At 29.5% G+C, this 13,648-nt stretch overlaps 1 protein-coding gene across 1 annotated transcript; it reads right to left on the bottom strand.

Annotated features, from left to right (window-relative positions):
- Window positions 1-2,796: 2,796 nt before the first annotated feature.
- Window positions 2,797-7,353, bottom strand: LOC137819122 (GDSL esterase/lipase 5-like). The gene is made up of 5 exons (XM_068622877.1): window positions 7,078-7,353; window positions 6,634-6,765; window positions 4,367-4,599; window positions 3,266-3,518; window positions 2,797-3,176 (listed from the first exon to the last, which is right to left on the bottom strand). The coding sequence occupies exons 1-5, from the start codon at window positions 7,340-7,342 to the stop codon at window positions 2,941-2,943; spliced, it is 1,119 nt and encodes a 372-aa protein (XP_068478978.1). The 5' UTR covers window positions 7,343-7,353; the 3' UTR covers window positions 2,797-2,940.
- Window positions 7,354-13,648: the final 6,295 nt, after the last annotated feature.

Raw genomic sequence — 13,648 nt, 5'->3', positions numbered from 1 at the left:
CCTTCCATTATCCTTCTAATTAAACAAAAAGTATAATGAGTTTTTGCATCCTTGTAAAATTTAAAATATATTGATTGTCTCCTATTTTTTTTTCGAAACTCTAAAATTTGAATTTTTTTTTTAAGATCATTATTAGTAACTAGGAGAGATAGAAAGTTAATATGAATGACAAATTTAATATGTGAGTTTTACAATTAAAAATGATTTTACTTATATATATAATTAATATTATGATAAGATAGTTGTCCATGTAAGTTTTTAATTTATTGTTATTATTAACGAAAATTTTAAAAAATACCTTTCTTCAAAACGTAACCTTTCTTGGAAGGGTTATTAATTATTATTGTATAAATGAGGGACAAATTGTAAGAATTACCAAATTAATATGTTGATGTCAAGATCTATATAATATAGATGTGATGATTTAAGAAAATGTTGACATAATGTTGGTTGAGTTTTACCTCCATCCTGTTCAAGGACTTGAGTATGTGACACCTGGAGGTCTGGTACTCGGTTAAGATCGATCGATACTAGGTAATATATTCTTAATTATGATCCAAATCCTTAATTTGACCCAATAGTGAAAGACCCATGATAATAATATAAATAGGTACAAATTCTAAGAATCAGGTACATCAGTACTAATAACACTTAGTGCCGAACACCGAAATTTCACTTGAGCATCATAGTGCCTTTTGCGGTACCATCCGAACTCAGAGTTCATGGAGACGAAGAGTAGAGAAGCGAAAGGAGTACGAGGAGATCATTTAAGTGAAATAAAGGAAAGATAGACCAACCAAGAAAACAATCATTCTTTTAGTTTCAATTATCTTCAAAAACTTTTTTTTTTCACAACAATTTAATATTTCTTAATTGGTTGACTTCGTGGCACCTAATTTGCTCATAATACAATCATTATTAGTTTTTTTTTTCTTTTCCATTGTTTAGAAATTTAATGGGTTATTTAAATTAAAACTTGGTGTAAGATAGTGCCATAAATTGTTACATCATTATGTTATAAATTGTATATGTAGAAATGAAATAATAATAAAATATACGTAATTTCATAACCTTTTAGAAATGTTGAACTAGAATGGATTCCATTTCAATTTATTTAATTTTTTAAAATATTTTATTGAGATAAGGTAATTTAAATTTATTAACTTGTATTTTTTTTAATAATACTAGTGGCGTGGATAAAAGAATATCTAAAAACATTAACAAAAATTAATCACTACATTTTAATATAAATTTTTTGTTAACATCGAAAAATAATTTATTGATATTGATTGAGAAAATCTTCAACTAAAACCTATCTCTAACATATATTAACAAATAAATAATCTCAACAACGTTAATTAAAAATAATTTATATTAATGTGACCTTAAAATCTTAACTTTTTACATGTTATTTCATCCCTCATTTTATCCTCTAATTTGGGCAATTACTTCATTGGTTAATTTACCTTTAAATGCGATAAATAAAATAAAAATAATTAGCATACATGCTAAACCTTGATAAGGTATTGAATAATAGACAACTTCAAAATAATATAGGAGTAAGTTTAATCTTTGTCAAATTTAAATAAATATTTCTTTTTCTAAAAAATTATTAACGGATAGATTGATTTTTTTATGATTTATGAGCAACGAAATATTTAAGAATTATATTAATTTTTTACATTTAACTAACATCTTAAGAAAAAACGTCATATGATGCTAATGCCTTTCTGACATCTAATCGATTCCCTTACTAAAATTTGATTGCAAAGAGATCTATTCTTTTTACGGGTATAGTTTCCCTTGACGAAACAACTACTTATTCTTTTTAAAGATTTTCATTGTTATATCATAACCCTAATTTTAGAAATTTTTAAAAAATAATAGGGTTCAAATTAAAAGTGATATGGTGCACGAATAAATTGCCAATTAATAGCTTTGTGACCCTTTCAAAACTAAAAAAATACATTCCAGAAAAAATAATCCAGAATTCAAAATTAAAAATACATTTTGGATAAAAAAATTCAGAATCTGAAATATTTCTGAAAAAAAAAAATTCTATAAGTAATTTTTATCCACACCCTCTTTTTATCCCAGGTTATTTTCATTTTTTTTAAAGACACTTTTGTCATTTCAAATAATAGATTGGATATATGTTATAATTGATATGATGGAATTAGAATTTGCCCTATTAATTTATACATTCTAATCCACTCACTTATGGTTATGATATCCTTATTTGAACCACAAGTATACAAATATAGTACTATTAAATTACTCACTAAGATTGTTCTTTAATATATCACACTTAATATTAAGAAAACATGCTTACACCATGCCTTTTGTTATAGTACATGATGTGTGAAAAAAAAGGTATTGGACTCATACCCAAACCCAACAAATCCAAAACATCAAAATTAAGACGGTTTATTTCTCCACCTCCATATCTTCTTCTGTCATTTCCATACAAAACATGAAAATACATTTGTATCCCTTTCATGCCACTCCCATAGAGTATCTTCCGGATTATGTAATCCAGAAACACATTTAAAAAAAGACTTTTGGATCACATAATTCGGAAGATAAAAAAGACTTCCAAATTATGTAATTCGAGAAGTAATCATGCATCTGAAAAAAACTTTTCAAATTATGTAAATCGGGAAGCTAATTACACATTTGAAAAATAGGTTTCAGATTAGTTAAGTCATATGGAGGCAAGGTTGACTTAAAAACATATTTACTCTCTAAGACAAATTAATTTAATCCAAAAGTCTTAACAGGTAATATTCAAAGAGCTATATGAATTGAAGTCGCTATGAAACAATGTTTTATTTAGCAACCTCAAACCCTTATTATCATTATCATATGATACAAAGCACAAAGAGTGAACTAAAAACATAATGTGGAAACAAACACATCATGGTATCATGTCTTGAAAGTTCAAAATTCAAACAGTTGTTTAAGATTGTAAGGAGCTGTGACAGTGTGATTTCCATTCCATATCAGCTCTGCGAAATGCTGGCTAGCTCTATCAGTAAGATGATTAGAATCGAAGAACAAATGTTCATTCACATTCTCACATAACTCGTATTCTTTTAACCCTTTATTCCCTCCACAACTACCATCTCCTCTATATGCTCCACCTCCACAACATGCCACACTCGCTTCTGTGAAACCTTCAATTCCCATGAAGAACAGCAAGCCAAAACAGTGATTACAGTATTCTCAGAAACAAAAATTGATGAAAGATGGGGTTAGAGAATACCATATTTTGTAGGATTGTTCAGCACTTCAGAAAATGCACCATAGAAATCATTGATTGAATATCTGAAACCCTTGAGCTGTTTCTCTAGCTGGTGAAGCTTTTCTGAGAGTGCATTGTTGTGTAGCCTTGCAATGGCTGAAAATTCTTCAAAGCATGTGCTTCCATTATTCACCAAAACCCTTATGGCCGGTGAACAACCTAGTGGACCCATATTAACAAATCCAAATTTCTTTCCACCAAGCTTATAAATTTCCTAAAGTTATACCATACAAATATTAGGGTTAGGGTTATGAAAAATACAAGGTCTACTCTTTTTTCCTATATTTACAAAATTCAAACATTTGGTTCCTAAATTTCTATCCCTTAATTTTTAATTATATATAACTTTGGTTCCTGAATTTCCTCAATGCAACTTTGAATCCTTGAATTTTTAATTATCGGTAGCTTTATTCAATTTTCAGTTGTTTATACACTAAGAAAATAATTAAATAAAAAATAATTTTAAAGATAAAAAAATTGATTACATTCAATACTAAAAAATTTATTATATCTAAGTATTTTTTATTATTGATAAAATTTATAAACTAATTTATAAATTATGAGTTATAAATATTCAATTTAAAAATTATTTCTTACTGTAAATAATTTTTCTAGTCTTTAAAATAATATCTAATATAATAAATATTGTAATTAATTATTATTTTTTCTAAAATTAGTTTTTTATGTAATAATTTTATTATAGAGACGTATATTTTGAAGAAAAAAGTAGGTTACTTATGACATTTTTACACAATGGAAAAGACTAGTAGTTGTAGGAACTTGATAACAAATATAAATATTAGTGATTTAATAAATTTTTATAAGTAAAAGTGAAATAAAGCTAAAAATATTTAAAAAATAAATAAAATATTGCATATAATTAAAAATTAAGGTACTACAATTGTAGAAAAAATAATAGAGACCAAACTAATAAATTTTATAAAATATAAAAATCAAAATTACTGTGATGCCAAAAGTATATCATGCATCAAGAGACTAATTAAAGAGAATATAAAAAAGGTAATTTCTCAAGAATTTATTAAGATTGAAGTTTGTTCTTACTGTTATGACTTCTGTGAGGTTTCCAATCACAGTATCTACAAACCCTTGATGATCACCTGGAAGAAGCACAGAACTTGAGTTTGTGTTGAGAAGAGAGGCATAGTCATTGCTTCCAATGCTAAACAGGTACACAGATTTTGACATAATTTCCTCTGCTATTTCTTTTCCCACTCTCTCACTAAATAAATTCTTTAGGTTTTTTAAATAACTTAGCTGAGTTTTAGGTCTATAGCCTGCATCAAGGATAAAACACCAGACAACAAGGTTAGATTAATAGTGTTTATTAAAACACCTAAGTAACTAAATTTTGATGTATGATTTTTTTTTTCCAACAATAAATAATATATACATATGAACTATTTAATGGATGAGCAAACTCATATACAAAGAGAACAAACAGTCTAACAATATCAATTTTTTCGGACATCTATTCTAACTGACAAAAACTCCTACCGATAACAAACTAAAGTGAAGAAAAACAAAACAACGGATTAAAACACCAATCAGAACAATAAAAGCAGACAGAAGAAAATTTAGTAGTAATCACTACAAGAAAATTATGAAATAGAAACCAATTTTTAGATACCAAAATAATTAGTAGCAGTAGTAACTAAATTAGAGACCATTTTATAAACTAACAAAAAAAATTGGTTTCTAAATTAGTTTCTATTATTGTTAAATCGTTTCTAAATTGGTATCTAATTAGCAACCAAGGTTTTAGAGACCAAATTTAGAAACTAAATTATTGGTAGTTAAAACCTTGGTTGCTAATTAGATACCAAATTTGAAACTATTTAACAATAATAGAAACTAATTTAGAAACTAATTTTTTGTTTAGTTTCTAAAATGGTTTCTAATTTAGTTACTATTGCAATTAATTATTTTAGTCTCTAAAAATTGATTTCTATTTCATGATTTTCTTGTAGTGAATCAGGACCAAACTCCGTATAGAATTAAGTCAGACACTTTTATATGATAAAAAGATTTGTGAAACTTGTATACCTATTAATAATAAAACATCATCTCTATTTTATAGGTTTGTTTTGATTGATTTTTCTACAAAGACTTCTTCATAAAAGAAAACTTTTTAGTTAATATTAGTTTATTTATAGTTAAAAATAATTTAGAAATCATATATTTTTTCTTACAAATTAATTTTAGTTCTTGAAAAGTCAAATTTTAATTTTTTTTTTATATGTAGAAGTGTTTTTGAAGAACAAATCTAATATAATTCTCTATAGGTGAGTCTATTCATCGCACACGGAGACTAATCAATTCTCATTTTCTTTTTATTGGGTCAAAAGTTAGCAAGAGAGAATTGGGAACAAATATTTAGACATAATTTTAGTCAATGTTATTTAATCAATGCATGGAAAGAAAATAAGAGTTTAGTCAATATTTAGAAATAACCATTTTAACTAATTAAAATATTTGATGGCTATGATCGATTTGTGGAAACTAAGATAATTTTAATAATAAAAACAAAGAAATCTATATTGTTTTTTTCTTTTGTTGAGGTTCTCCCAATTTGTGAACAAGCGTGATTGACTTTTATTCTATAAAATGAATTTGGGTTAAAAACCTAGTCCCTTATATTTAATATTTTTATTCCAAAAAATAAGTTAAAATGATAAAATTTAGCACTGTAATTATTTTTCCAATAAAAACTACTCAAAATATATTAAAGTCAATCAATTCTACACTTCTAATCAATCTGTTACTTGAAACTAATATTTTGAACCTTTAGAATAGCTATTTCACATTTTACACACACATGTATATCTCTTATTCTGATTGGTGTATTAATGTATATAAATGTTTAAAATCAATACATTGATGATTAACGCCCTTTCTTTGCTTTTGGTTGGATTCTTGGTTTGCATGAGAGGAATGCTCTTGGGATACAACTATAATCATAATGGATGTTTGGAAAATGCAGTAGATAGCAAGGAGACAAAGTCTTTCTTTTGAGCTGATACGCTTATAGTCTGAAATTGGACTAAGTTGTAGGATTCCTTGATAGCTAATTTGGTTTATGTATTGACATCTTGTTGTTTTTAAAGAGGTTAAGATTAACAGATATATGTGTAAAATATGTCTATGTTTAGGCATGTTATCTGGAAACCTCATTTCTTTAGTATAAGGAATTGTGTAAATGGGTTGGATTACCCTTAATACTTCTATTTATTAAATCTTTATTGCTGATTAAAATATATATATAATAATAATAATAATAATAATTTATAATATAATTGATGATGATGAAATTAATCTTACAAATCCTTGAGAAGTTTCACTGAGAGCACCTGCACCTCCTGAAGCAAAATTGACTCCATAGATCTGTTCAACACGACCCGGATGCAAGTATGGTGGAAGTATGGGCAACTTAGCAAGTTCAGCTAAGAAAAACATAACATAATTAACACAAGTTTTGCACCAAATCAATATATGAACTTATCATAATCAATGAAGCATTTACCAAATAATTAAGGTGGATTTTTCAGTTAAATTGCAAATCATGTTTCTTTCACCAAATGATGAACAGATTAAATATCTATATATAAGACTGTAATTTCATCCACAATGTGAAACAAAGTTGTAAATAGTGGCAACATTTTTTGTCTGTAATTTTCTGCAGCATCAAGAACACAAGCAAAACTCAGCTGCAACTACAAATTAAAACGAAAGCAGATGAAATAAAATGTGCGTACCAACAACATCTGATATCATGCGTCCATCAGAAAACCTGCCAGAGGGGTATTTGAAGAAAGTTTGTCCATAGGGAGCATAATTTGCTTGGTAAGAGGTGGTGGTGTTGATGTAGTTGTTGTTTCCATTATCAAATAGTGAATCTCCAAATATGAATAGTGCAGCATAGTTCTGAGGCAAGCATGTTGTAATGCTGCTGCTATGACAGTACCTTATTTGGATCAAAATTCCCAAAGAAAACACCAACAAACCACTTAAACCTCCCATGCTTTACTCCTATGCTTTGCTTCTGCAATATATCACCTTCTACCAGGTATTATATATACATATATATATAGCAGTATCATGGTTTGGTGAAAGACAAAACAAAATAATGGTCTTATTTTTCGGCTCAGGATTAAAAGACTTTTTCTAACTTATCCCAAGTAAAAATAGGCTTCAACAATCTGATAATTAATGATGGGTGAATATTTTTTTGTCTTTGTCACCTATTTTTTAGACTTGAGATTAATCCATTCTAGATGTTGTGACTATCATTAACCCAATTGAGGATGGAGATAGAATATAGACTTTTCCTTGCATGGATAGACTCCATGAATTAGAATTGGAAAATTCTCCATCCACCTTTATACATTATCCTTTACCTCCATGTTATTGATGAAAAGTTAGTTTTAATCGTTTAAAAAATTTAAATAATTCTACATAAAACATAATCTCTTCTTATTAAATAATCTCAGTTATATTCGTATTTTATACATTTCTACCACGACACTTCCATCATTTTTCAGTCGCAACATTTAAGAGAGTAATTTCATCATTTGAGTGTGTGTGAAAGGATCAACGAGAAGATTTGTTGAATTCAACCTTCCTCAATGTTTTTTTTTTAGTTTTGTACCTCATTTTTACATTTTATTGGTTTTTTTTCTTGAATTTTGTGACTTTTGAATTATACATCACAAAACGCAAAGTTCACCACCATCCACCACAAGCAACCACCATCACTTGAAAATAAAAAGAAGACTCCACACTTCTAATGATACTTAAAAAGATATTATTGAAATTAAAAGAAGTATAGAGATGGAGAAGAAATGTATGGAGGTATAGGGAGAATTTGTCATTAAAGTTATACTATTTATTTGTGATGAAGTATTGTTTAATTCATTTAGATAGACAATGCCAATTTTACCAGACTGGTTGGTGAATAACAAAAATCAAAGTTAAGATTTCGTGAATACTTTTCAATTCTCCAATCCCACTAAATATACCATAATAAGTTTATTAAAAATTATTGTTACATGATGATATCATCAAATTTAATAAACACTACAAGAAAATCATGAAATAGAAACTAAATTTAAAAACAAAAAATAATTAGTTGTTATAGTAACTAAATTAGAGACTATTTAATAGACTGAAAAAAATTTGATTTTTATTATTGTTAAATGATTTCTAAATTGGTATCTAATTAGCAATCAAGGTTTTTTCTATCAAATTTATAATCTAAATTATTGGTAGTTAAAACTTTGGTAGCTAATTAGATACCAGTTTAAAAACTATTTAACAATAATATAAATTAATTTAGAAAAAAAATAGTTTCTAAAATGGTCTCTAAGTTAGTTACTGTAACAACTAATTATTTTTTGTCTCTAAAATTGGTTTTTATTTCATAATTGTCTTGTAGTGAAATATATTATCTATAAATATGTTAATTTATTTATTTTATCAGAAAACAACATGATATATATATTAACTTTAATAAACAAAATATACAAATGTTTTTCTGCATTCATTTTTTGACAATGAGAAGAAAAATGATACTTTGTTTCCTATTGAGAGAACTTTTCTTTGAATGATAGATACTTTTGACTTGTTATACTTTGAATGTAAAACGCTTTCTAGAAAGCGACCATTAGTAGGAAACACCTCTTGAAGAGAGAAAAAAGAGAGATAACTATTACATATAAAAAAAACTATCAAATGGAACTATTTATACGCATAAATTACTGTATGAAACATTAACAACACATTGTTAATTAGCTCAACTAAACAACTGCATATAAGCTAAAATATAGCTTACAATATCTATAGAACTTAAGAGAGAGAGAGGTGATAAATGAATATAGAAAGTAGGAGAATCACTATAAAACAATCATTAAATAATAATTAAATTTAGAAAAAAAAAATTAATCATTATATTGTCTAAGTTAAATAATATTTTAGAGATTAAAACATTATTGGTATCTAAACTGATTTCTATTATTGATAAAAATTTATAAAATGATTTCTAAATTGATATTTAAATTAGCTACGAAGGTTTTAGCTACTAATATTTTAATTATAAATTAATCTTTAAAATGTTAATAGAGACTAATTTAGAATATAAAGTAATTAGTAACTAAAAATTTGGTAGTTAATGTTAGATACTAATTTAAAAACTACTTTAAAAACCAATAAAATTTTTAGTTTATAAAATAATCTCTAATTTAATCAATATAGTAAATCATCATTTTTGTCTCTAACATTAATTTCTATTTAATAATCTTTTGTAGTGAATATTATATATACATTCTCAGCTTAAATTAAAAAAACTACAAAATGTCATTAATGGGGATCAAACTAAAATGTTGGACAAGTTCTAAAAAGTTAAGGCCCTATCATCCATTTAACTTTGTGTGGAAGACTTATCGAATAGAGATGTTACATGGATAAGCCTTCACATGGAAGGTTGCGTGGGGTGTGGGGATTTTGTGTGATAAATGCATCATCTCATAGCAAACATTTCCAATATTTTAACCTTCTCAAATTGAACAACAAAGACATACAATGTGGAGTTGAGTGGATGTTAGTAGTATGTTATATGGAATCAAATAATTAATTTCATAATTTTTATTATCGATAATTAATGAATTAAACTAAATGAAACATTTGAGGGATGTTCCAACCTAAATCCAAATAAATCATATGCATCATACATATGAATTGGATTGTACAAGGAAACCTATCTAATAGCCCAAACAATACTAACATAATTAGAACAACAACAACATGCTAAAAAAAAAGATCAAACATGTACCATAGCGCTAGTCAATGGTAGACATGTAGTTTTAGTCTTTGTTTAAATCCTAAACCCTAAGTAAAAACATGTGGGCGGAAAACTAATAAATTTCTAAAAGTGTGATTTTTGTACTTTGATTATTGTTTGTGCCCTATAACATGCTTAAAATCTATGAGATAACGAGTAAGGGTTTAAGGTACAGTGATGCAATTTTACTTCCATTGCATGTGCCTAGTTCTTGTGCATGATGTTATAGATTTTTGAATACTTTGAATGGTGTGGGAGGCAATAGAAATCATGTGGAAATGTGGTTTATGTTGCGAAAGATGGAAATTTGAGGTAGAATTCCTAAAGTGAGGTTAGACCAACACATAGGAAGAGTCTAGAATGTGTCTTAAAGAAGACTACAGAGAGAACCTAAACAAGTAGAAAATGCTCCAAAAATATTTTGGCAGAATTTCATTACTCAAATCAAGGTTGAAATAACATGTACAAGCAACTACTATTTATAGACTAAAAAGCTTGCAAGTGAAGCCTCAAACCTTAACCCTAACCCTAACCCTAGTTTATGGAGCAACCTTTTTAAAATCCTTTCCACTCACAAGTTGACATGCCAAAGGTAGCTTGCAACCTAAGTTTCAAATTCTCTCCATTGAGAGAGTGACATGTAGCACACGGGAGGTGGTGTCACCTAGCCCTAAGCAAGGAATAACTTGACACCCAAGCTAGGCTATTTACCCTAGCTTGGTGCCAACTTTCTCTCCTAAGGTTAGATTATTTAACCTAAAATATTAATGGCCCAAATACAAGGTCCATAATAAATTTTTAAACTACTTTGTACAATTTTTACGAAGCTAAGAAGAAGAAAAAGACTCCTCAATTATGAGTGCTTCTCTCCAATAAGGCTTCATATTCTTTTATCTTCTCTGCTAATGGTTTTGACGTTGTATGATTTGCATCATATAGGTTTATGAACCAAGTTTGCATGTATCACAAGAGTGGTTATTGTATCTTATTTATTTTCCATAAGCTTATTTGATGTTGAATTGTACCATATAACTTTAAGTTATTTGCTAATTTAAGGATCCTATTTGATATCTTATCTTTGATTTTGCAATAAAACATTATGACATCTCAAATAAGCTTGGCTCATATGTATATTAGAAGTTATTACTCAATCTACTTCCCTACTATAATTATAATCATGTTGAATGAATTACATCATAATTTGATCCTTAATTCCCATCCCATTATGGTAAACTGCATTCTTGGATGGGCTAGGGAAGAAATGTATAACAACAGAGAATATAGGTTGGCTTGAGACTATAATGATACATAGCTGATTCAGAAAAGGGATGGGTTTAGGAATACAAAATATCCTAATGACAACCATAAATAATGACGGCTAACATAAAACGTTGCAAAAAAAATAATGGCATTTTCATAAAATGCATTGAAATTTTTTAACAATGATTATACCATCAATCGTCATTAAAAGTAGCAATTTGTAAAACGACGATAGTTTTATTACGAACCATCGTTAAAAGTTGATGACGCATGAATGACAATGGTTGTGTGGGAATCGTCGTTAAAAGCCGAATATGAAAAATTTAAATCTTCCATTCTCATTCGCACGAGACCAAATTCTTTCCTTCTCACTCGTGGGCCTTGCTCCTAGAACGTCGTGGCATTGGCCGCACCAAACCGCGTGTCTGACGCTGACGTCAATGTTCGTCGCACGACCTTGACCCCACAACCCTCGATTGCGCATGACCCTAACCCCCACCATGTTACCCTATTCTCGTGGCTTGAACCACATCTCCAACGACGCCCCCTATCCCGTTTTACTGAGGCACACATCCTTCCCTACCAAAATCACCGTGCAAACCATTTTTCTCCTCCTTCCTACTCTTTGTGCTTCCTAATTTGAGGTTATTTTTTCTTATTATTGATTATTTTTGTTATTATATTTAATTAGTTTGAATATGAATAAGTTAATTTATTAATGAATTGAACACGTTGACTATGAGTCTGGAGGTGTCCGAACTTCAACAATTTTGATTTAGATTTTCTTAAATTACCATTTATATGGTATTATTCTTAGTTTTTATTTATATTAATTAGAGATCTCACTAGTACAAAATATCAAAACCACGACCCATATAAAGACGATTAGTAGAAAACTGTCATAGAAAAAAGGCGGTGACAATTTTGTAATTATATTTTTTTTAACGATGGTTCTAGGAAGAGATATAAACACGATACTAGGAGGAACCGTCGTTAAAAAGTGTAAAACTTTTCCGAAAAGTGTTGTGTCGCATGCGTCCCCCTCTCCTATTTTGTCTCACGCTCATTCTTCTCAATATCACTTCTCTCACTCTAACTCCGACACACTCGTCTCTCTGCCACCTCACTCTAGCCGCAACCTCCACCACATAACAAAACCGCCATCGTGCAACTGACTGTCACACAACCTCCCCACACCTCGAAACCATCGTTGTGCAACCTCCATCACTCCAACCGCGCAAACCTGCCTCGGCCGCACCGCACCAAAAAAGTGCCAACTCGAGGGACACCACACCCTTCACCCTCAGCCCTAGTCACAACACATCGAAAACACTCTGCGCTCCAGCTTTGCGCGACACCGGCCTGACCGTGACCTCCACGCTTAGCCACCCTGCATCGAAGTTCGTCCCTCCAATTCTATACCAGCTTTTTATTTTTTGAATTAACGACAGTTTTAGAACTGTCGTTATAAATTGTTGATTTAAAACTACACCAAAATTAACAACGGTTTTAAAATTGTCTTTAAATGCTCTTTTTAACTGTCATTAATGTTATTTTCTGCAGTAGTGTCCACTAGTTATAGGAATTAGAATTGGATTAATACATCACATATAAGTGATCCACTAGTTATGTGTTCTAACATGAAATTTTGTTATTTCAATGCTTATTCTAGATATAACATATTAAGTGATAGGTCAAGTGCAAGATCACAAAAGCTCACTTGAATGCACGACAAGGTATTCAAAGTGCATATGTTCACTCACTTGAATGTGTGTTAGTGATTTATCTAATAATTTTTATTTTGACTTGTAGTGCAATAAGAAATCTGGAAGTTATGAGCACGGTTACTATTGGATGTACTAAACAAGAGGGGGATGAATTGTTTTCACAAGATTTTCTCAAAGTTTGAAGTTTAAGTGATTTTTTTTTGAAAAATCAACCAATTGATTTTCTGTTCCATCCAGGCGTGTGTGTCCCACCACTTGTGATTCACTGGAACGCCCTCTGTTTATCTCTGGTGACCGAAGCGACGAGGCGGTGGACGCGTACAGGCATGGTAGGGAGTGCGGAGGAGCATACAGGTTGGGTCGCTGTTTGAGCTGCTTGGCCGCTCCCACACCTCAAAGGGGTCTCTGACACCACCGATCCTCCATCTCCGACAAGCATGGCAGGTCGGCGGAACAAGGACGACTGTGCAACGCTTGCGGTAGCGACACTAAGGGGGTCACGCA

Source organism: Phaseolus vulgaris, chromosome 10, assembly GCF_000499845.2.
Source record: "Phaseolus vulgaris cultivar G19833 chromosome 10, P. vulgaris v2.0, whole genome shotgun sequence".
NCBI classification, from domain to species: Eukaryota; Viridiplantae; Streptophyta; class Magnoliopsida; order Fabales; family Fabaceae; genus Phaseolus; species Phaseolus vulgaris.
Note: the sequence above shows the minus strand (reverse complement) of the source record. Positions and strands in the feature narration are given on the sequence as shown.